This window comes from Malus domestica, chromosome 03, assembly GCF_042453785.1.
Source record: "Malus domestica chromosome 03, GDT2T_hap1".
Taxonomy (NCBI): Eukaryota; Viridiplantae; Streptophyta; class Magnoliopsida; order Rosales; family Rosaceae; genus Malus; species Malus domestica.
Genome location: NC_091663.1, coordinates 11,354,147 through 11,376,477, shown reverse-complemented (window position 1 = coordinate 11,376,477; position 22,331 = coordinate 11,354,147). Strand labels below are relative to the sequence as shown.

The 22,331-nt window shown below is 39.1% G+C and overlaps 2 protein-coding genes and 1 long non-coding RNA gene across 5 annotated transcripts; 2 read left to right on the top strand and 1 right to left on the bottom strand.

The window, feature by feature from the left end:
• The first annotated feature begins 213 nt into the window (after nt 1–213).
• On the top strand, nt 214–1,557 carry LOC103423232 (pentatricopeptide repeat-containing protein At2g28050). The gene has a single exon (XM_008361304.4). It carries the CDS (start codon nt 214–216, stop codon nt 1,555–1,557), a length of 1,344 nt encoding a protein of 447 aa, XP_008359526.3.
• A 1,848-nt stretch (nt 1,558–3,405) lies between these two features.
• LOC139194066 (uncharacterized) lies at nt 3,406–19,364 on the top strand. The gene is made up of 2 exons (XR_011578782.1): nt 3,406–3,534; nt 19,116–19,364. It is a non-coding gene; the product is annotated as an uncharacterized lncRNA (long non-coding RNA).
• Nucleotides 6,098–12,149, bottom strand: LOC103427234 (P-loop NTPase domain-containing protein LPA1 homolog 2-like). Of its 3 annotated transcripts, none has more exons than XM_029099828.2 (9): nt 11,828–12,149; nt 11,456–11,604; nt 9,799–10,076; nt 9,155–9,236; nt 8,539–8,964; nt 7,736–8,443; nt 7,395–7,505; nt 6,945–7,102; nt 6,098–6,422 (listed from the first exon to the last, which is right to left on the bottom strand). In XM_029099828.2, the coding sequence occupies exons 1-9, from the start codon at nt 11,973–11,975 to the stop codon at nt 6,320–6,322; spliced, it is 2,163 nt and encodes a 720-aa protein (XP_028955661.2). In that variant the 5' UTR covers nt 11,976–12,149; the 3' UTR covers nt 6,098–6,319. The 3 variants fall into 3 exon arrangements, with proteins under 3 accessions (XP_028955661.2, XP_028955662.2, XP_028955660.2); XM_029099829.2 differs by having other exon boundaries at nt 6,098–6,419; XM_029099827.2 differs by lacking the exon at nt 6,098–6,422 and having other exon boundaries at nt 6,520–7,102.
• Nucleotides 19,365–22,331: the final 2,967 nt, after the last annotated feature.

Genomic DNA, 22,331 nt, shown 5'->3' with positions numbered 1-22,331 from the left:
TGAAATCTGAAATCACCTCCCAAAATAGCTCAACACCAAACGCTAAACGGAGCACACAATAAAAAGGAGTTGTATGTTGTGACCAATGTCTAAAATATCGATGATATCGAAAATATCGGTAGTCCAAAAATACGAATATTTCAATTAAAATATCCGGATAATATTAATATTTTAGACCATTGTGACTGACTTCCAACTTCCAAATCTAAAAAAATGTCGCTCCAAAACGTCCTCAGAACCCTCAAAACTGTGAAAATAACGCCCGCCAGACTCTATCAAGAATTCACAGAACTCATCTCCACACCCCCAAAACCTCTCGACGCCACCACCATCACCCTCCTCTCCAACCTCAACCCCAACTCCCTCCGCTTCATTCTCTCCGACCCCAAATTCAGAACCTCCAAATGTTTGCTTTTCTTCAACTTCCTCCTCAAGAACCAATCTTTAATCTCCTTCAAGATCGACCTCCATGCCCACTTGACCATCCTCTGCAGGCTTCTCCAGACAAGAAAGTTCGACGATGCCGAGGAAATCCTCAGATATGTCTCCGTTGATGAAAATAACAGGTACCCTTTTCATGTAATTGCTTCTGCTGTTGAAATTTGCTGCCTTGAACCTAGAGTTAGAGCCAAATTGTTCAATTCCATGCTTAAAGTGTATTCGGATTGCGAAAATTGGGACCGGGTTTTGGAGACTTTTGATCACATGAGGAATAATGGGATCCGGATTGATGAGAGAACTTGTACTGTGCATTTGGTTACTCTTATTAGATGTGATGAGGTGCAAAAGGGTTTGGGTTTCTTGTATCGGCTGCGCGAATCGGGCACTGAGGTTTCGGTTTATTCTTTAACGGTTGTGGTGGATGGGTTATGTAGGAGTGGGGAGATTAGAAGGAGTAGAGAGTTGGTGGAGGAGATGGTGAGGAGAGGGACTAAACCCAATATCATTACATTCAATACAATGGTGGATGCTTGTGCTAAGAGATGGAACTTTGTAGAGTTGGATAGGGTTTTGCTTTTGATGGAGAAGGAAGGAGTGGCGCTCGATATCAAGACGTATCAGTTCTTGATTGATGGGTTCACAAGCGCAGGGAAGGTAGAAGAAGCTGAGAGGCTGGTTGGGGAGATGCATGATAAAGGATTGAAAGTGAACACTCATTTGTACAATTTGATAATAAGTGGCTATTCTAGGTTGTGGTCTGTGGATAGTGCGATTTCTTCATTTTGTACAATGGATGAGAGAAGTGTAGTCCCGAACGCTGATACGTACTGGGCTCTAATAAGGGGCCTTTGCAGGGCTGGAGAGACGGGACTGGCAATGAAGTATGTACTTGAGATGCAGAGCAAGGGGTTTGAATTGGACAGTGTTATATTGAATAGCTTGATTGATGGACTTCACAACAAAGAGATGATTTATGAAGCTCTTGAGTTGCAACTGTTGATGGAGCAAATAGTTTTGAATGCTGATTCATCTCTGTGGAAAAAAAAGGTAAATGGATCACTTAAATTGAATCAACCTGATCAGGCTGAGGAACCAAAAGAGGCTGTTGAAAAATGATTAATTACACAGGTGCAACACCTTAAAATAGGGAGCTTCACTAATTTGTGATGTATGAAGAGATCAACGTTTGCAGTTGTTGTGCTCATACAAGAGATTAGATGCCGCAGGGGCCGGCAATCTGGAGAATGAAGCTCTGAAGCTTAGTGAGGGATGTTGGAGAAGGATTACATGCTTGATCTGGATCATAATTTTGATGTGTGTTCATTGTAAATTTTTGTGAGACACATTCCATTTTTGGAAGGAAGAATCTGTGGTAGAACTACTATGTCCGAAATTGCTGTTTGTCGATATAGGTGCACAAGGAAGGGAGATTAGATGACGAATTGGAATTGTATAGAGTTGAGGCCATCACAATACTATGTGCCTTCTACTCGTAAGTCTGCCTGTGACAGCTCTGACAAAGAAGAGTTCTTAAGACTACTAACTTCTGGGTGATCTCGTTTAGCAGCTGCTATTTCACTCGGTAATATGTGGACAAACAAGTATGATTTGCAAAAGAAATGACCCACTGTATGCTTATTGTTGCGATGTGGTCTGCCATTATCCTAAACCCTGGCCTTCGGATCTTCAGTCGTTTAATCAGGCTACAAGTTTGGAAGGCTGGAGAGAAAGTGATTCCAACTCGAATTGAATTGTGATGCTGAACTGTGGTCTGCCATTACTTCATGCGACTGCTTTTTACTGTCTAGTGTTGTTAAGATATTCATAGAAGTTCATGGAGTCAGCAACTACTACAACTTGCTGCAACTGGTATTTTCCGTATGTTGTTTAGTGCGACTATCCCATCGTTCTGCCTGTTTATCTTCCTTCATTTTATGAAGAACACCTTCAAGATTTGATCCCGCGGCCTGCTCACACCAAAGAAAGGATTTCTTCAGAGATCAATTCTTCGGCAGTGTTGTAATATATTAACTATGAATGATTGACTTGAGTTTAGTTTTTAATTAAAGTGATCAGCGTTTGCAGATGTTGCAATGCATAAGTTCATTCTCTGCTAGTATGGAGCACTCCTAGCATCCCAAAGCTCAGATGTTTCATGCTCCATCTCATCTCTCCCTCAGAAAACCGGTCATCGGGTCTTTCCCGATACACTCTCAGGGCCAGTCCTACGTCCTCGGAGAGACCTCAGGGAAATTCGACAAACCAAGCTTCAGTGATATCTAGCCTTCCCCGTTTTAAATCCAAATTGTTATTGTCAACTTTTAACCTATGACTTTGTGAACCTTGAGTTTTGACTGAACCCAAATACTGCTTCTGAGCTGCCCAATCCCATATTTGACAGAGGCAGGCCATCAAACATCACAGAAATCTAGTTACTATTTATTCGGAACTGCTTTTAGAATGACGAAAATATTTTCAAGCAATATTGGGCAAAAAGAATTAAAAGCACTTGAAGTTCTTCAGAAAACACGCCCAATCGGCGAGTTTACGAGAAGCAGATGAATTTTTAAACTTACAACAAAAGGTCGTATGAGCAGAATAACGTTTTAAACACACATTTTCAAACCAAATGTTGGATTTGATTAAAATTCTTGCATTGGAACCAGTTAAAATTAAATTTTACAATCATCTTCCACCCTTTTTTTTTAACATTATCGGCAGTGGGTTAAATAGTTAATTATTAAGGGAGAAAGTAATTGGTGAAAATCGAATCCGCACCATAATGCATAAACATAATTATTTTCCACCACTACAGTAAAATGTCGTTTGCAATTCATTTTTCGCCCCTAGTGTTGTGCTTGGTTTGTAGTGACAGTTAAGCCAAACGAAGGACAAGTTGACAGATGTGGATGGAATATTCCAAGGAATGTCTCTTTTATGTAGCGTGGAACTCCATGTTTCTCTGATGAAACATGTGATGCCCACCACACACAGAGGATGAAATGACCACGGATTCTCAAGTTTTGTGGACAAAACACAAGGAAGACTGAGCACCCTCAGAACAAGTATGGTGCTTTGCTTGCTCCTTTTGAGGTATGCATTTCTACCGTCTTTCATTTCTTCCCAAACATGTCTGCATCTTTTGCTTCGACTCTGCGTCACTATGTCCATCTCTCGAAACTTATTTCTTTCAAATTTTGGATTAGTTTTGACCTCTCTATAAACTATTCCAAGTGAGTTGTTAGCTCAGTTTTTTGCTTTCTTTTATTTGTTCAATTCGAAGAAAATACTACATATTGTCACTTAGTACTTCGGTTGAGTCAGAGGTCTTAAGTTCAAATCTCGTATATAAAGAGATGAATAACTCAAACGAAAATAACGGACATGTTTAAATAGGAGTGTGGGAGAAGATAAAAAATATGGTAGAAGCTAAACCAAGTAAGGCTTATGTATGATCCACCGTATATGAGAGAATTAATCAGTGACAAAACTGGGCTAGGCTTTTGAATGTGGACTGGGCTAGGCTGGAACAATGTTTCCTTCTAAGTTGGGCTGGGCTGAGTCAGAAAACTAAAATGAAAAATATATGGGATGGTGCATAAAGAAAGGTTAGGATTTGAGCTAAATTGTAAACTATAAAGGACGTTAGGCTGAGTGAGATACAAGTTGAGTTCCAAGAAATTATGTGACAATAGTTAAGTTACGAATGGTTTAGTGAGATTCGAGCTAAAATTCAAGTAGTGTTCTCCTTGAAGTTAATTTCTAGCTCCGCCCACTAATATTCTCCCTCTTTCGCATTTTGTTTCCCTATAAACAACTCAAAACAACCAAAATATAACAATTTTTTTAATACAACGAACATTTACACTAAAAAGTAGAGAAATTGAGTTAAGTAACACAATGTGCCAATCATAATAATTTAATTTCAACTTGCCATCCACACAAGTCGAAACTAAGAAGCAAAACAAAACAAGTAATTTTAAAAGTTCCCTATACTATTGAGATGAAGTGGTTCGGAGTCATTGGCGAATTTTGTATCCTGTTTTGTTGATGCAACTTGAAACCCAACAATATGCCTTGCCTTGCCTTCTCCAATGAGGAGCGGCATGGTAACCATCGTTATCAGAGACAAACTCCGCTATCCAGGCCGGGGCAATTTTTTGCTCCATCTTCATATCTCTCTCTTTGCGTGACTAAACTCTGTACTCCCCCCATCCCGACGCCGAAGACCAGACCCGACTTGACGCGGGACTTCAAAATACACAATTGTATTAAAACAAATTTGATATCATGATCCCACCCCGGGATTCTACAACCTACAACACAAGCCTGCTACTTCGGACAGAGGAATGCAATATGAGTTGCTGTGAGCCTCATCCGAGTACTATTATTGCCCAAACACGCTTAAGACCCTCAAATGTTTAAGTTTTCCTGAAATGTGAGCAGAAATTAGAAATCGACTCCCTATGGCCTTTTCTAGTTATGATTAATGGATCTCCATCTAGCTTCTTCAACGAGCTTCAGTTGTTAACAAGCCTCCGTCTAACCCTAGTCATTGACATGTTCAGCCAGCTTTTAACACAGGAGAGGAAGTAAACAACCGAATTGCCTGTTAAAAAGATTTCGTAAATTCTACGTTTCTGATAATTAATTCAAAGTAAAATTCTCTAGAGGATTTTAGAAGAAAGGAGTATGAGTAGCACATATCCAAGAAATAAAGGATATGTATGATGGAGCCAAGAATACAGTAAGAACTCATGAGGACAAACGGAAAGTTTTTCAATAACTATAGGGCTACACTAAGGCTCAACTTAAGTCCTTCACTTTTTGCATTCGTAATGGATGAGCTAATAGGATATATTCAAGTAGATATCCCTTGGTGTATCATTTTCGCAGATGATAGAGCGTTGATAAATGAAACACAAGAGAGTAAATGACAAGCTTAACGTTTGGCAGGAAGTGTTACAATCTAAGTGTTTTCGCCTAAGTAGGTCAAAGGCAGTATACATAGTGCAAGTTCAAAGGAAATAGGGGTCCAAATGAGATAAGGGTGAGGTTGGAGATCAAGAAGTACCAAAGAGTGACGCTTTCGTTATCCTGGATCTATCTTGCAAAAGAACAAAAAATTGGATAGAGATCTCAACCATTGAATACAAGCTGAATGAAGTGGAAGAGTGCATCGAGTATGTTGTGCGTATGCAACTAAATTTTATAGGACAACAATAAGGGCAACAGGATTTTATGGTACAAAACGTTGGGTGGTCAAGTATAAACATGTACAAAAAATGAGTGTAGTGAAAATGAGAATGCTTCGTTGGATACGTGGCACACAAGGAATGAGAAGATTAAAGAAAAGATGAGAGAAAATCGGAGTGAACATGCAAATCAAAGATCTGCAAATGCTCCGGTTAAAAAACGCGATTATGAGACAGGCTCAGGACAAAAAAGGTAAAGAAAACCAAGAAAAGAGACTTTAAGAAGAAACATAGGGTACTTGACGCTGACGCAAAACCAAACACAGTAGCATTCTAAGATTCATACAGCCGACTCTAGTTAGTGGCATAAGTGTTTGTTATTGTTGTTGTACGTTTCAGATAATCAACTGTCGAGGATTACTCTGCAAAATGCATTGCCCATCAACCAAGAGCTGATCGAGTTTCACAGATGGGGAGGTCTTGTGATTAATAAAGCCAAATGTTCGATATCATTCTCCACCACCAATTATAAGGTTAAACAAAAAAACAATCCCTTTCATTTATGAGCCAGTGAAGCAATAAAACCAAAACTATCTTTCTTATCTGCCATCGAAAACCGCAAAGGAAACGCTTTTCCACCGAAGCAGGTTGCATGTGTAAGCTGGATCTCTGTATCCGCATTTTCACTCGGACGCAGATCCTCCCCTTTCTGGCCTCGGCAACTTGGTGAATAGTTGGGCAATACATCTTGAACAGAGATTGAACAAACAACCAACTCGATCCCTGCTAGAAAGAATCACGAAAAACAAAGTCGGTATTCAACCCATAGATAGCGCTTAGCATACAACTCAAAAATCTTGAGCTCATTCTATGCATCCCATACTACTCATAAAATCATGTTCTCATTCTACCATAGATTCATAGCTAATGAGTACACTATAATACGTTCCGTTGCAACTTCCTAAATAGATTACTGTACAGATACGGGGGACTTAAGTTCACTAAATACGCTAAAGGGGCGGGCTACAAAAAGAAAGGGAGAAAATGACAGGGTGATGAGAGCACTAAGGTCCATAAAAACTAAGGCGTTAGCACTGAGGGGCTCCCGAAAGTATGGGACCCCCGACTAATGACCCGTGCCTTCCCAAGGCGGGAATGCTAAGGGAGCGGCGTTTTCTAATTTTCATATTGCCAGAGCACGGCATTGAAAGCTCATTCTTCTCAATAAACAAAGAAGAGTATGAGCAGAATGGTTCAGAAAATGACTCTGATCTAGTTCTAAGGAAGAGATCCAGGTTCTGGCGATACTTATCCCCTTCTTTATCGGCTGATTGATCCTCAGAAATGGGGTGATTAGCTCCCCGATCATCATTCTCCAACCAGTATCCATTTCCCTGCACGTCCTGCATTGCTAAGTCATCATACTCTTCATCCGTTTTCGTAGACTCCTCATCCACCGACCCTATCTGCACAATAGTAAAAAGATTAAACAATTAATTCTTGCAAAAAGTTTTGAGTTTCAACCTCCCATCTGATCTAACCAGGATTATATCAGTTTAAACATACAAAGTTCCCCAAATTTATTAGCCTTGATCAGATATAACCTCATTTAAGATCAGAAGTTCTGTACACACACGCACATGTATGTGTGGACCTTTACCATGACCTAAATATAGCAATGCTCATAATATATATATGACCTCAGTAGATAAAGTTCTAGTTATTGTCTAGAATTTCAAACAAACCAATTTGTTATACCTCTTCATACAGTCGTTTGTCACCGTCATCACTTAGTTCTTCATCACTGCCTACATCAGCCTCTTCTTCAACCTCTTCGTCACTTCCATGCACTGAATTGTCCTCCTTCAGCTGAAGGAAAGAAAACAACGAGAAATCCAAGAAGATAAACTAAACTGAACAAATCGTTCAAATCTTATTATATTGTCCAGACGGTTAAATTGTTGGCCTATGCCACTAATTTCTACGATTACTCATCCGCCGATTTAGATAACTTGTTAAGCAAGTCTCAGCTTACACCTACCTAAGAATACTGTCATAGAAGAGGTTCTGGAGAAAATGAAATTGGTGCTATAAAATACCTCTTTGGCAGGTCCCTCAGACATCCGTGGGGAGCTGCAGCAAGAAGAGGGAATACTTCTTCCAATCTCAGTTCCCTCACCCCTCGACTCATCAACACTTCCAGCACAACTAGGTCCACCATCACTGGGCCAAGCACTGATCCCATAGAGACCAAACTGAAGATTCACTTGCTCTGCGGTTCCAATCTCCATCTCAGTCCCATGGCAAAATATAGGCTTCCCATTACTATTAACTGAATCAATAGGCCAAGCCTTGGCCACAGATCCATCAGTATTTACAAGAGCCATCAAATGCCTAGACGAACCTTTTCTCTGGATCAGCTGAAACATCCCCTTAGAACTCAAAGAATTGGCTGCACACTGGTTCCTATACTCCTCATCCACTACAGTAACTGTGTTTCTTGTGGGATCACAAAGTTGCTCCCCTGCTTCACGCCTACGGAGGCAGCTAAAAACTGTTGCATGGATGGCTGCCACACTCTTGTCAACATTAGTATTGTTAATTTTGGGGACAAGATGCTTGTCAGCTCGCTTACAGAGATATTCTTGGATTGTTCTGATGTTACGGATATACTTCACATATTTGTTCTTTGTTGGGTCCAGTGTCATATACTTTGCACGGACAGCAAATCGTTCCATGTGTTTGTCCTCATTTGTAATGTATATCATGAATGGAATGATAGAAGGGTGTTTCTTCATAAGCCCCATCTGGAATTCAAATAATTATTGAGAGGGAGAGGCGCAACTAAATTTAACAACGAAAAAACAAAACAACATACGGAAAGATCATTATAGACACATACCACAAAATTAAGGCTCAAGTGAACACCTTCCACGATAACTGATTCTCTCCGTTCCTCCCACGCAGTGATAAGGCGATCAAGACTGTCAATCACCATCTCACTTTGAGCCTTAAACCCTTCAACAGCCATCTGCTTTGGGCTGATCAATTCAGCAGTACTCGAACCGACATCTGACAATCGGGTATCAGATTTCCCAAAGGCAGAGCCATCAGGCATCCCATCTTTGGAAAGTGAGTGTGGAGTTCCTGCCAATTTTTTGGCTTTCTTTTTAGCTTTGGCTTCTGCAACAGCCACTGGATCCAGACACTCCCCTGCATGATAGGTTGAAGCCCATAGCAGAGGGTTTTCCTTTTCATCTACAAAGCTCCTCATCATGTGCCGAATTGAGTCGGTAGATATCACAGTTGTAATTCCCAACCTGCTACCCTGCAAAATTTTATAGATTACATTCAAAACAAATTTACGTAACAGAACATAAAACTTACATCATCCAACACTTAAATACTACACTACAGACATTAAAAAGACGTAGTAAAAGCACATCATTACAACACTTAAAGACTACACAAAACCCAAAAGGAAATCATGAAAACAAAGAACTAGTGAACTCGGATACCAGCAATGAGGACAAAGTAGATTTTCCACAGCCACTAGTGCCACACAACAGTACAGTCACAGATTCCTTCCTTTCCCTAATTCTGCAAGGAAACAATTACCCAAATAAAAATTAGGAAACTAGCAGAAATTATAACTCTAAAGATGGCAAAAAAAAAAGATCACAAGGACATACAGTAAGACAGAATATTCCCTTTTAAAATCCCAACATCTACAATGATTTCATCTTCCCATTCTAGCTGCATTACGAAAACCCCTCCATCTATAATCTAGAACTCAATTGATTGGTGCAACACAAAAATAACTAATTATTATGTCACTGGTCCACAGAAACAGTTCAAAAGATCACGGTTACTTTACAGGTTCAAAAACATTCCCGATAAGTCATACAGTAATGTTACCATAAACATTTCCACACTGTTATGGCTTATAAAATATGTGTTTCCATATTTCATTCAAAGCATAATGTTAACACGGCATGTGAAATAATTGTCACAATGTAAGCAAAGATTGCCAGGAAAGGGAAACTATTCACAGAATGCAGTTTATATATGAATGCATGTATGTAAGTGAATGCAGTTTATATATGAATGCATGTATGTAAGTTCCATTTATTTCAAATAAAGATAAAAGACTCCTCCATACCTGCATGCCAAAGCTAAGTCTGCCCTCTGGTTGGGACCAACATACTTGTACTCAGCCAGAGCATCACAAACAACATCTAAGAAGGTTTTTCTCCTAACCACAACAGTCGTGCGTGCTTTGTACAATTCAAAAGGAACACTCTTGCTTCTATCATCTTTCCCTGAACCCAAATGGTTTCCAGCCTCATCTTTACTAGGGGGAACATTTTCTGTTCCTTCTGGCAGCAAGACATTAGATGAACTCTCATTTCTTATCAATTCGAAAACCCGTTGGCTAATCTGATCAAAGGAAAAATAGGTCAGGCATTAGTGGTTAAATTTCTAAAGTAAAATAAAACATGGGAATCAGTACAATCCGAAAAAAACATCACAATACACTATCATCAGAAAGATTATTCTAATAATGAACCAAATGACCCACATGAATCCTAAAAGGTCGTACCCAGTGCACAAGGCTCCCGCTTTAAGCAGGGTCATGAACCCTATTTAAATAAAACTAAAGACCATACCTACACCAAAACACAATAAAGAAATCACTTTATAAAGAACTAAACTAAAGCACCAAAGCTATTGTACAATGCTACAATGGAGTCTTACAAACTAAATACTGGAACCAAAAGTTGATTAGGAGATAAAAGTTTACAGATCCATTCAGTTAATGTAGACATCGCTAAAACAATGCAAACAGCAAAGAAAAGCATAGATTATATTCAAACCTAAATAGAACATCTTTCAATCAAACTGTTTACCCTCTCGCTTATTCCACAACACTCGGCACATAGCCAAAGTTCAAGGGAGTTCTCGCACACAACAAACCTAAATGGAACTCCCATTCAGTTAAAACGGTTTCCACTCTCCCTTATTCCACACCACTCAACACGTAAGCAAAGTTCAAGGGGTTTCTCGCATAAAACAAACCCCCTTTTACATCCAGATTGAACAAACCCTCAAAACATTGGTCAAACACATGAAACACAACACGGGAGATCTTTCTAAACCAGGAAATTTCAAAATTAAGGTTCTTCTAGAGTTGACAATTAAACACTCTCATAACAATGTACATCAACAGAGATTATTGGTTAGAGATCCACTAAAAAGGTCAACTGTTAAAATGTAACTTCCCAAAGAACCAAAACTGAAGGAAAAAATAAAAAGTAAAATGGAGAACAGGATGATAAGATCACAAGTTAAGATGGTTCAGAAACAATAATAATCAAATCCTCCACCAGAAGAATAGTTTTTAACAGGTCAAGTCGAAGGTGACACAAGAACAAATAACGGTCATAACCCACCTTTTTGAAAAGCAAATTAAGAAGAAGCTGGACTTAATCTGTGATAATGACTCATAAGGTTGACTCTATAGAACGCCAATTGCACAACCAAGACTAATTCACTGACTAAAATACCAGTTCCGATATGCCTCCGTTGACCCGAAATTTAAAAGAATTCTTTCACCTAAACATGCAACACCACCATGTAACATTCAAGCCTTCAAAAATTGACAAATTCAGAACATTCCCAGAACACATTACATGCAACGACAGATCTGTCCCCAAAATCAATGAATTCAACAACAAATCCACACCAAAAACACAACCCAGAAGCCAAAAAGTTCTAAAATTTCACAGAAATTTCAAAATTCAAAACTTTTTCGATACCTTGAAGGCGTGGCGGGGCTTGCAGCCCATGAGTTGCAGAGAACTCTGCAAAACAGGACGCGTATAGCGAAAGGACTCCTTCCCTTTCTCTCTCTTGTCCTCTTCGTCCACCACCACGATGTACAGAACCTTCGCCGCCTCAGCCATCTCTGCAAAAATTCAAACAAACATCATTGTCAAATTACCAAAATCGAATGCTTAAACCAAAATTCAAAATTTGACACAGTAATCATGAACCCGTGACGATGTGATGGTACAAGCACGTGAAAAAATGAAAGGGATGGGTAGAGACAGAGAATTCGATGCAATGCCGTTGAGAGAGAGAGAGAATTGAAGACAATGTGAGGAGAGAGAGAGAGAGAGAGAGAGGACCTGCAAGTCGGTGATCTGGGAAGAGCGACGAGGAAGACGATGAAAGCTGGTTCAGAGTATTGAGAGTTTGGGATGACGATCCGCCATTTTCAAGAGCGCGATCTCGGTGTTTCTCTGTCTGGGCACTCAGCACCTGCCCTCCACGCATCGCACACCGCGACCCTCCACGAGTCTCTCTCTCTCTCTCTCTCTCTCTCTCTCTCTCTCTCTCTCTAGGACACACACTCTCTCTCTAAAAACTCCTAAACGTTTGTCTCTTAACTCTCTCTTCTATTCTCTCACCAGTCTGCCAGGTTGAATGACGATTTTGGGCTCCTGTCGGCACGAGAATTTTAAGTCCTCCGCGTCGAGATTTATAGGGTGGGAGCTGTGGGCCCGGGTGCGGAGGTCAAGGAGGGGTGAAAAGGGTAAATTAGAGGAATGGTGGGGTGTTGAGGTGGGGGACGTTGAGAATATTTTGATGTGTAGGCACACGATTTGATATAATAAAGTGTCTAATACAATTCATTTGGTTGAAAAGTTATTTTCTTTCAAGTTTAACTGCCGCAAAATAATAATTATAGTTAATTATATTACTACGTTTAGCATTCTGAGCTACGTGTCTGATACACAGGCAAATTTATGTACATAGTACACAAGGACAAAGGAGGACAAGGACTTCAGACCAATTAATTTAACTTTGAATGTTTTAGGGTAAATATATTTGAACCTTTTTTAACGAAAAAAAAAATCCACTTTTTATTTAATTGGGATTAGACGTTGGAAAAGAACATAACTAAAAGCAGCTCCACCGTATTCAATAGCCCGGTGAACTGGCTGTTGCTCCAACCCAATTGCCCCAGCTAGTAGCTCCAACCCATGCAGGCGATTAGGCTCGAGGGACGCCCGAGTGAGAGGCCAGGCTCGAATTGGTGGCCCGAGAGTCTGAGGCCACATGATGCAAAGTTGATGTCAGTATGACATCAGCTACATTATAAAATTAGTTAAAATTAATAACAAATGAAAAAAAAGCAATAAAAATGTAAAAAAAATGTAAACAATTAATAAAAAAATCCGAAAAAAATAAAAAAAAAGATTTAATTTTTATATAAATATCATATCATTATCTTCCACTTACACCATAATTTTATATTTTCTCAAATACTTTGGGTTGTAATTTCTTATTTAATGAAATGTGGTACAACGAGACTGATTAAAAATCATATCCGAAATTTGAAATAAGGGTTAATCTCAGTTTACTATCCGGAAGTTTTATGGTTTTCAATATTTAGTACATGAAATTTTTTTAATCCCAGAATAGTACCTAAAGTCATAATCTTGGGACACTTTCATACATCCTTTAAGGTTGCTGTTAAATCAATCGTTAACTGATGATGTGGTGCCCACATGGACAATGACTGGGCGCCACATGGATATTAAAATAATTAATAAATAATAAAATATTAAAAATTGAAAAATATTAAAAAAAACAAAAAAACCCTAAAAACACACAAATGAATTCATCAGCTTCTTCTTCAATCATCGTCATTCTTTTCACGACTGCGACTATTTCATCATCTTCGCTGTAACTTTTTTAATGTACCATAAAATCAAACGAAAAACCAACTCTGCCTGCAAAGCAACCCGATATTGATACCTCTCTCTCTCCCTCCCGTCCGTAATGCCCAGAACCTTAACCCTCGCCCGCTTCAAAGCCCTCATGTTATTCCTCTCCGTCTTCCTCAACCTCTACTTCATCTTCCTCCACGAGCCGCCAGCCCATCTTTCCATCTACACTTCCTCCTCTACCACGTGCCGCCACCTCGTCTTCGTCGTCGCCTCATCCCGTTCCTAGTCCCACCGCGAGCCCTACCTCCTCCTCTGGTGCTCCCCTGCCTCCACCCGCACCTTTGCGTTTCTTGATCGCGCACCAATCAACTCTTTCAACAAAAAGTTTGTCACTCCGGTTGTCGTCTCGGGTGATACCTCCCACTTTTCGTGTTTGGCGACAACGACACAATGTTCTTCATGGAGAATCTGGTGATGACGCTTGTTGATGCACAAAATCGGAGGGTCTTGGAACAACGTAAATCCGACCGTGAATCTGCAAGAAAGTAAAGAACACAAGATGTATCGTGGTTCACCCCAATGTTTGGGCTACGTCCACACTGATATTGTATTTCTCTGTTTGTGAGAGAATTGTGAGGGAGATAGCCTCTGAGGGTGATATGACTCTTCCCATTGTGAGGGTAAGGAGTCCCTTTTATTAAATAAGGGCTCTTCACTTATTACATATTTGCCCATTCATTTATTACATAATTACATTTGAGTCCCTCGAGTATTTATAAAGGTCTAAATACGGAGGCCCTAAGTATAGTACAAACAGTAATCCCCCAAGTCTTCAGTCAAGAGAGACTTTTGGCCGGAGACTTGAAATTCAGTCCATGTGTGGGCCGAAATAACTAGATGTCGTTTTGAACTGATACTCGATATGAGGCGTTGCTCAATTTGAAATGATGCTCAGCTATAAGTAACACATGTTGCAAGGCTGCTCTGCTTGTGTCTTATGTTGCCTTGGTTGGCTCAGCTTGTGGTGTTGAAGGTGAGGGATTCCCTTTTATAGAATAAGGGCTCGCTCTTCAATACATAAATGATGGGTTAGAGTTGATGCTAGCGGCGAGGCGGTTGCTCAACAGGCGGCAATGCTCTCTAATGATGGTGAGGGAGTCCCTTTTATAGAATAAGGGGTCGCTCCTCAATACATAAGCGATGGGTTAAAAGTGATGTTGGCGGCGAGGCGGTTGCTCAACTGGCGGCGATGCTCTCTAATGAAGGTGAGGGAGTCCCTTTTATAAAATAAGGGCTCGCTCCTCAGTACATGAATAATGGGTGCTCTCTAATGAAAGTGAGGGAGTCCCTTTTATAGAATAAGGGCTCGTTCCTCAGTACATGTGAATAATGGGTGCTCTCTAATGAAAGTGAAGGAGTCCCTTTTATAAAATAAGGGTTCGCTCCTCAGTACATAAATAATGGGCTAGAGTTGATGCTTTCTAATGATGGTGAGGGAGTCCCTTTTATAGAATAAGGGCTCGCTCCTCAATACATAAATAATGGGCTAAATCCCCCAAGTATTTTTCATGAGGCCCAGTTGCGAAAGCCCAATATATGGTACATAGTGTAGTCCCCCAAGTCTTCAGTCAATAGAGTATGTTGGCTGGAAACTTCAAATTGAATCCATGTATGGGCCGAAGTGGAGGTTGTTTGGAGGCGGTCTTTGTATACCATACACTGAAGCTTTGTAGGTGAAGCTTTGAAGTCAGAGCTTTGTAAATGAAGCTTTCAAAAATAGAGCTTTTGTAAATGAAGCTTTTTGAAGCTAGAGCTCTGTAAATGAAGCTTTCGAAGCTGGAACTCTATAAATGAAGCTTTCGAAGCTGATTGACACGAGTGATGCTTATGAATGTTTATGTTGATTGACATGAGTAATGCTCATGGATGTTGACATGAGTGATGCTCATGAATGTTGACATCAGTGATGGTCATGAATGTTTATGTATGATTGACATGAATGATGCTCATGAATGTTTATGTATGATTGACATGAGTGATGCTCATGTATAATTTTGGAGTACTGAACGTACTTTTGATCACCTGGTTGGTGATAATAGCAGCAGGCTGCTGAATAATTTTTGGAGTACTAGGCGTACTTTTGATCACCTGGTTCGTAATAATAGCGGTATGGTGCTGAATAAATTTGAAGTACTAGACGTCCTTTTGATCACATGGTTGGTGATAATAGTAGTAGGGTGCCGAATAAATTTGGAGTACTGGACGTACTTTTGATCACGCGGAATAATTTTGGAGTACTGGGCGTACTTTTGATCATCTGGTTGGTGATAATAGAGGGCCTGGCTCTTTTCGCCCTCCACATAACATTCCAGCCCATTACTTTGGGCTTGCCGTTTTTTTTTTTTACCCTCTGATGGGGTTATACAGATGTCTCCGAAAGATAAGAAAAATAAATCACATCATTCAAAAACAAGAAAAGTAAATCACATCATTATGGTGGGGGGGTTTATTCCTTGCTTTTGCAGTGTCCCCATGTGCTCTCGCAGAGGAAAGCTTCCCTTTTGCTTTCTGCTTTTTCTCGGTTTTTTCTGCTTTGCTTTCGCTTTTGTTTTCTACTCTTCCTCTTTTTCTTTTTCTGAAACATTCTCTCAACAACATCATGATTTTTTTCTTTTTCTATTCTGTTCATTTATCCAGCAAGCCCACTTGACAGCAGATTGCACGTTACTCTCCAACTCTTTCCTCTTTCTTTTATTCCACTTTTGCTTTCTCAGAGCTGGTTGATGATTTTCTTGCTTTTGTGCATTGAAGGCAATGATTAAAGGAGACGGCACACTTAACCAGATGACGAGATGTTACACCATCCAAGAATATTCCCTAGACTCACGAATAAAAAATGAATGCTTCGAGGGAAAATAAGAGCTTCTAACTCTGACTGGGAGCTTCTGAGTTGGAAATGGCCGACGAAAAGAAAACGAAAAATCAGTGAAGTCATGATGCAGCTTGCAACCAAAAACATGACAATCGTAAAAATTCCATATGCTTCTGTCAGCTCATAGAGTACTTTCAAGATAATCTCCATTGATGAACATTGCACTTCTTTCTCCCCAGTCAGAACTCAAATGTTGAAACAGAGCTCCGGCAATGGAGCCTGATCTCGGGAACTGCCAACCAGCCAGCATTGCAATAGGGAGATAGACATCGACCAGCACCACAGCCCTAACCTCTCCACTGTCTTTGGCCTCTACCCGAACCAATCGAGCATCGATCCTCAAGCATTTGTTCACAACCAATGCGTGGAGCTGGTGCACCACGCTAATGCTCCCGTGCACCATCCTTATGCTTCTCCTGCTCCTCCTCATCCCAATCTTCCTCTCCGCCACTACCGGGACCTTCCTCTTCCTCCCCAATTTCTGTACCGGAACCTCACATTGCTTAAGCTCCTCAGCCGAGACATCAGCGCTGGGAATTGGGTCAATGGGGGTAAGGACGATGTCATTTTGGGAAGTGAAATTGACATCGCATTGGGAAATTCAGAAGCATGTGCCGAAGGGTGGGATTTGGCGGTGGTCCGGGAGAAAGTGACAGTAAGAACGGCGTAGAGGAAGTCGCAGAGCTTATGGTCGGAGAAGGACGACGTATCGTCATCCATGGAACTGAATTAGGGATCGCAGTGAGAAATAAAAAATAAATAAAAATTAGGGCATGGAATTAAGGTGACATTGAGTGATAAATTATGGTTTTGAATTTCGAATTGGAAGGGAATTAGGAAACGAAGAGGAAGGGGATACGATGATTTGATAAGGGACTGGAGCTGCGGGCAGAGGTTTGGTTTTGGTTTTCCTGGGTTTTTGTAAATTCATGACGGAGGTGAAAAAATGAAAGAGAACCGACACAACTTTTCATGTCATTTCCCACAGACGGCGCCAAATGTTGATGCACAAAACCGAAGGGGTCTTGGAACAACGTAAATCCGACTGTGAATCTGCAAGAAAGTAAAGAACACAAGATGTATCGTGGTTCACCCTAATGTTTGGGCTACGTCCACACTGATATTGTATTTCTCTGTTTGTGAGAGGATTATGAGGGAGAGAACCTTTGAGGGTGAGAGGGCTCTTCCCATTGTGAGGGTGAGAAGTCCCTTTTATAGAATAAGAACTCCTCACTTATTACATATTTGCCCCTTCATTTATTACATAATTACATTTGAGTCCTCCAAGTATTTATACGAGGTCTAAATACGGAGGTCCTAAGTATGGTACAAACAACGCTATCAAAGTACGATCATGATCAGTGATTTTATATCGGGAGCAATTGAGTTGCAATCGCAGGGAGAGTGACGATGATTGAAGAAGAAGACAATAGGGTTAGATTTGAGGGTCGCTGGCGATGAGGGTTGATTGCAGGAAGTGTGGCTGGGGATTGAAACGGTGGGATTGGATTTGAGGGTATCTTTTAGCGTTTTTTTTTAATTATTTATTTTTTAACATTATGAATATTTTTAATTATTATTATTTTATTTTATTTTTAATTATTATTAGTTTATTTTATTTTTAATTATTATTATTTTTTAATCCATGTGGTGCCTAGTCATTGTCCATGTGTATGCCACGTCATCAGTTAACGCTTAATTTAACAACAACCTTAACGGATGTATGAAAGTGTCCCAAGATTATGACTTTAGGTACCACTCTAGGATGAAAAAAACTTCATGTACTAAATGTTGAAAATCATGAAACTTCTGAGTAGTAAACTGAGATTAACCCTTGAAATAAAATTATTTTTTATTATTTTATAAAATAAAAAATACTAATATTTTATTGCATATTGCCATGACTATTCAATTTAAGGATAGAGATACAAAAGACAATTACTGTTCATTAAAGGCAGTTACTGTTCACTAGAGGCTATTCAATAAGAAGTTGCCTTAGGGGGCCTTGATACGCTACAGTTGCTCTAATCATAACAGTATTTAAGTGCTTTTTTTAAAAAAATTGTTTTTGCTGTGCAGTGAGAATAAACAATTGTAAAATAAAGTTGTTGAGTGTTTGGTAAACTTTTTTTTTTATGTAAAAGTGGTTTTATTAGAAAAAATGTCTAAATGTTTGATAAACTTTTATACAAATTACTTTAACTATGTTAAATGACTAAAAATGATGTAATAATAATTGTCAAAGACATAATGTAGAGGCAAAAATTGTAATTTTGTAAAACATGTGGGGGTATACTTGCCATTTGAAAATTTCATTAAATGAGCATTGATTATTATGCCTTGAAAAAAAAACATTTTTTTAGAAGCATGGTAGACCCTGCTTCTGCTTTTCTACTTTCATTGATAGCAGTTTTTCAAAAAAGTTTTTTTTTTTGGTTTTTACCAAACACATTTAATGTTTCAAATTTTTTTATAAACTGTTTTTTTTTTTAAGCACTACAATCTTAAACCAACACTAAGATCATCTCCAAAAGAGATGTCAATTTTAAACATAAATTTAAATTTAATAGCTTAAGTGGCACTTTGATATCTTTTAAAATTTTGCTCTCCACCCGATATGTCAAATTTTAAACATAAAATAAAAATTCATATTTCTTTTCTTTGCATTGGTCATGAAAGAAAATGAATTAAAAGGTATAAAAGTATTTACAATTGCTTTGGTAATGAAAATAAATATAAAGGGTAAAACTTTAAACCAATAAAAAATTAATAAAAAGCATTTAACAATTAATTAAATTTTTTTTGAAGCTGCTGTCAAATTTGGCAGGGGGAGAGATGTCATTCCATGTCATACCACATCAGATTTGGCTTCTCAATTGGAAAACATTGATGTTGTCTTTTTTTATCGTTATTACTTATTTAGACATTTTGACATTTCTTTTGGAGATGCTCTAGTGCATTTAATACTTTCAATAAATAGCAACTACATATTAAAATGGAAAAAATAAAAGGCAAAGTGAAAATTGAAGTTGAATAAATTGGAGCTGTTTGCTTATTTTCGGTTTTTGTTCATTTTTCTTTTATTAGTAAAAAGAGATGGAAGTAAATAATATGGAACATGTGAGAGCCAATGACACACCCCGATCCTATAATCAAGGCGTGCTGGCCGTCACGTGAGCATGATGTAACCAAAAATGTGAGGCGGAAGCAAAAGATATGAGAAATACGAAGGAATAAAAAAAACAACTACTAGCAATAATATCCAACTAGCATGCTAGAGTGAGTTTAAGTGTAAAACATACAAATTCAGAGCATAAATACTAGGTGCAGTCAAGTAGGACCATAACTAAGTTACAACACCCGCAGGTGAATCCTACATGCAGGAAGTCTGTCAGAACGCCGAAGAAAACCTCGTGAGCCACCAACTGCTAACTAGAACCTGGAGGGGCGCAAAACAAAATTGAGTGGGTCAGTAAAACCAAAGTTTTCCAAAACATTTCATTTAAAACATTTCTAACCCCTCACTGTAAAACATGTATACTTTCCCAGAAAATAACATAATAGCATAATATTTGCTCATATCTCTCAAAACATCAATCTTTATCAAAATCCAGTAAGTATGCCATGCTATAAATGTCAATGACAGAATATGGATGCATCAATATAACAGGTGACATAATGAATCAACTGGAGACCCCGCAGTTGGTCCTGTACGGTTAATTCTATAGCTCAATATCCAACCCAGCGGGAGTCACCACGGTGACCTATACGGCACTACTCTGCACATAAATCGGAACTACCTAAAGTAGTCTGTACGACAAGAAAGGTGTAAGAATACGCTCTAGTGCTTTTCTCATCAATCATCTGCGCGTATAATCTAAGGTCACCTACCAGTCGGAACCACCTCTAATGATCTGTACGACTAGCATGTCGGAACCCTCTCATGGTTTGTACGACATGCACCTACTTGAATCCAAGGTGAGCGTGTGGTGCGGTGAATACTATAAACACTAGCACCAGGGGTGCAGGTTATGAGCTCTCAACACAATTCACATCATCAATAATTCACATGAATAACATAAAACTCACCTGATACTCACATGTGCGTCGATAACACAAATTCACATATATATATATATATATGCATCAAATATCAATTCATATAATTCACAATATGCATGCATGGCATTTTAAAACATGCTTTCATTTAAATTCAAATTTCTGGGAAAAATCAATAGTATATAGGTATATACAGAAAATAATTGCCCACTCACTGATAAGTCGAAGGGTCGTAAGCCCCATGACATCCCTGGATGCGCTCGTCCTCGGGATAGGTATCACCTATATGTGAAACAACTAAAACAACGTTATTTAAAGCACATAACCGACAATTCGTAATAACTTCTCATACAGTGCTCAATTTGGGTATATGAATATACCACAATGACCTACTCGACGTCACGACGTCGGCATATTTTTAGAAAAAAATTTGGGCTTGTCACGCGCCCCCACGCGCCTAGACAGGCACGGGTCCACACGCCCCCACGCGCGTCTCCTACCTAGGGCTCGCCGGACTGGTTTTTCCGGTGGCCGGAAAACTGGAGATTTTTCAATCTCCTTGTTCTCCGTCATTTCTCAACCATTTTTCACGCATTTTATATCAAAATGAAGCCCTAAGCATGTAGATTCACGTTACACTACTTTAAGGCTCTAAAAACTACGGAATCTCACCGGAGAAATTCCAAGAAAACCGGCCAACTTCGAACTCAACGATCCCGACGTCCAAAACCATCAAACTAAGTACTCTGAGCTTCCTTAGGACCTCACTAAGCTCACTGTAAGCTTAGAATTCCCTGAAAATCAACACATCACGAATGCATGAACAGTACTCAAATTGGACCTCGGGATTTCAACATGATTTCTAAGGTTTCCCGTTCTAAAACTAGTACCATTCAACTCAGGAGGTCGAAAGGATGAAGAACCTTACCTTTTTGGCGTCGATCCGTGAAAGTTCGAGGGTTTGGCCCTTTGTCCGTACAATTTCGAGAGGGAGAGAGTGAGATTGAAACGGAGAGGAGAGAGAGAGAGAGCACGGGGGAAAGGTGAGGGTTGTCCCGTGTGTGTGTTGTGTGGTCCACCCAAAAACAAGTCACAACTTCATTCCCTAACCACACAAATTGACAACCCAAATTTTAATCCAACTTAAATAATTTTCCAAAAGCTTATGGAATATGTGTATTTAGTCCAAACAATATGTTACACACACACATACCTTAATAACCGTCGAGGGTAATCCCGTCATTTCACGTCCTCGATAAATAAAATCCCGGGACGGGCTGTGACAGCCAGTTTGTAAATTTTTTTTATCACAAAAAAGGGTAAGAGAAATTTTATTTGAACCCATATAACCTTTTTCTACATCCAACTTAAATTTTAAATATAAAATGTCAATATTATCCTATTGCATAATTACCATCAAGTACAATATACAATTAACAATAAAAATAGGATTTATCAATAAACTTACACCCATTAATCAAACCCTAACAAAAAATGGCAGCACCCTAATACAAATCATGTTACTAAAAAATTGATCAGCATTACAGTTTTTATGTTCATGGTTCTTTCTCTTACACAAAAAATGACAATCCAATCCAAATGAACAAGAAGTCTTCTCACCAAATAGAGTTGCTCTCAACTAGATTTTCTATCTTCATTCGAATTGCCTCTCATGTATTTAGTTGACTTCTGATTTTTCTGATTTCAAACACATACAATTTACTTAACTTTAGTGGATCAATTCCACCACCGAGGTATATATCATTAAATCTTTCTAGGGTATAGACTTCTTGGTCTCCTAAAATGTTGGCCCTACATAATATCTTGTAATTTCATAGTTTTAGTCAAAATTGCATTTTCGTTAAAAAAAAAAAGTCAGAATTGCATTTAGTTTTTATGACTTCAGAACCTCTCACAATATAATGGAAGAAGAACAAGCTTTGCAACTTTTTCCTCCAGAATTTA

Bases quoted from the DNA above. Each gene is read 5' to 3' on its own strand.
- LOC103427234 (XM_029099827.2), bottom strand. From the start codon at position 11,975: ATGCGTGGAGGGCAGGTGCTGAGTGCCCAGACAGAGAAACACCGAGAT. The intron at 10,077-11,455 runs GTATCGAAAAAG...TCCTTTGATCAG, and splicing joins AGCCCCGCCACGCCTTCAAG to ATTAGCCAACGGGTTTTCGA. The intron at 8,444-8,538 runs GTATGTGTCTAT...TTTGAATTCCAG, and splicing joins ACTTGAGCCTTAATTTTGTG to ATGGGGCTTATGAAGAAACA.
- LOC103423232 (XM_008361304.4), top strand. From the start codon at position 214: ATGTCGCTCCAAAACGTCCTCAGAACCCTCAAAACTGTGAAAATAACG.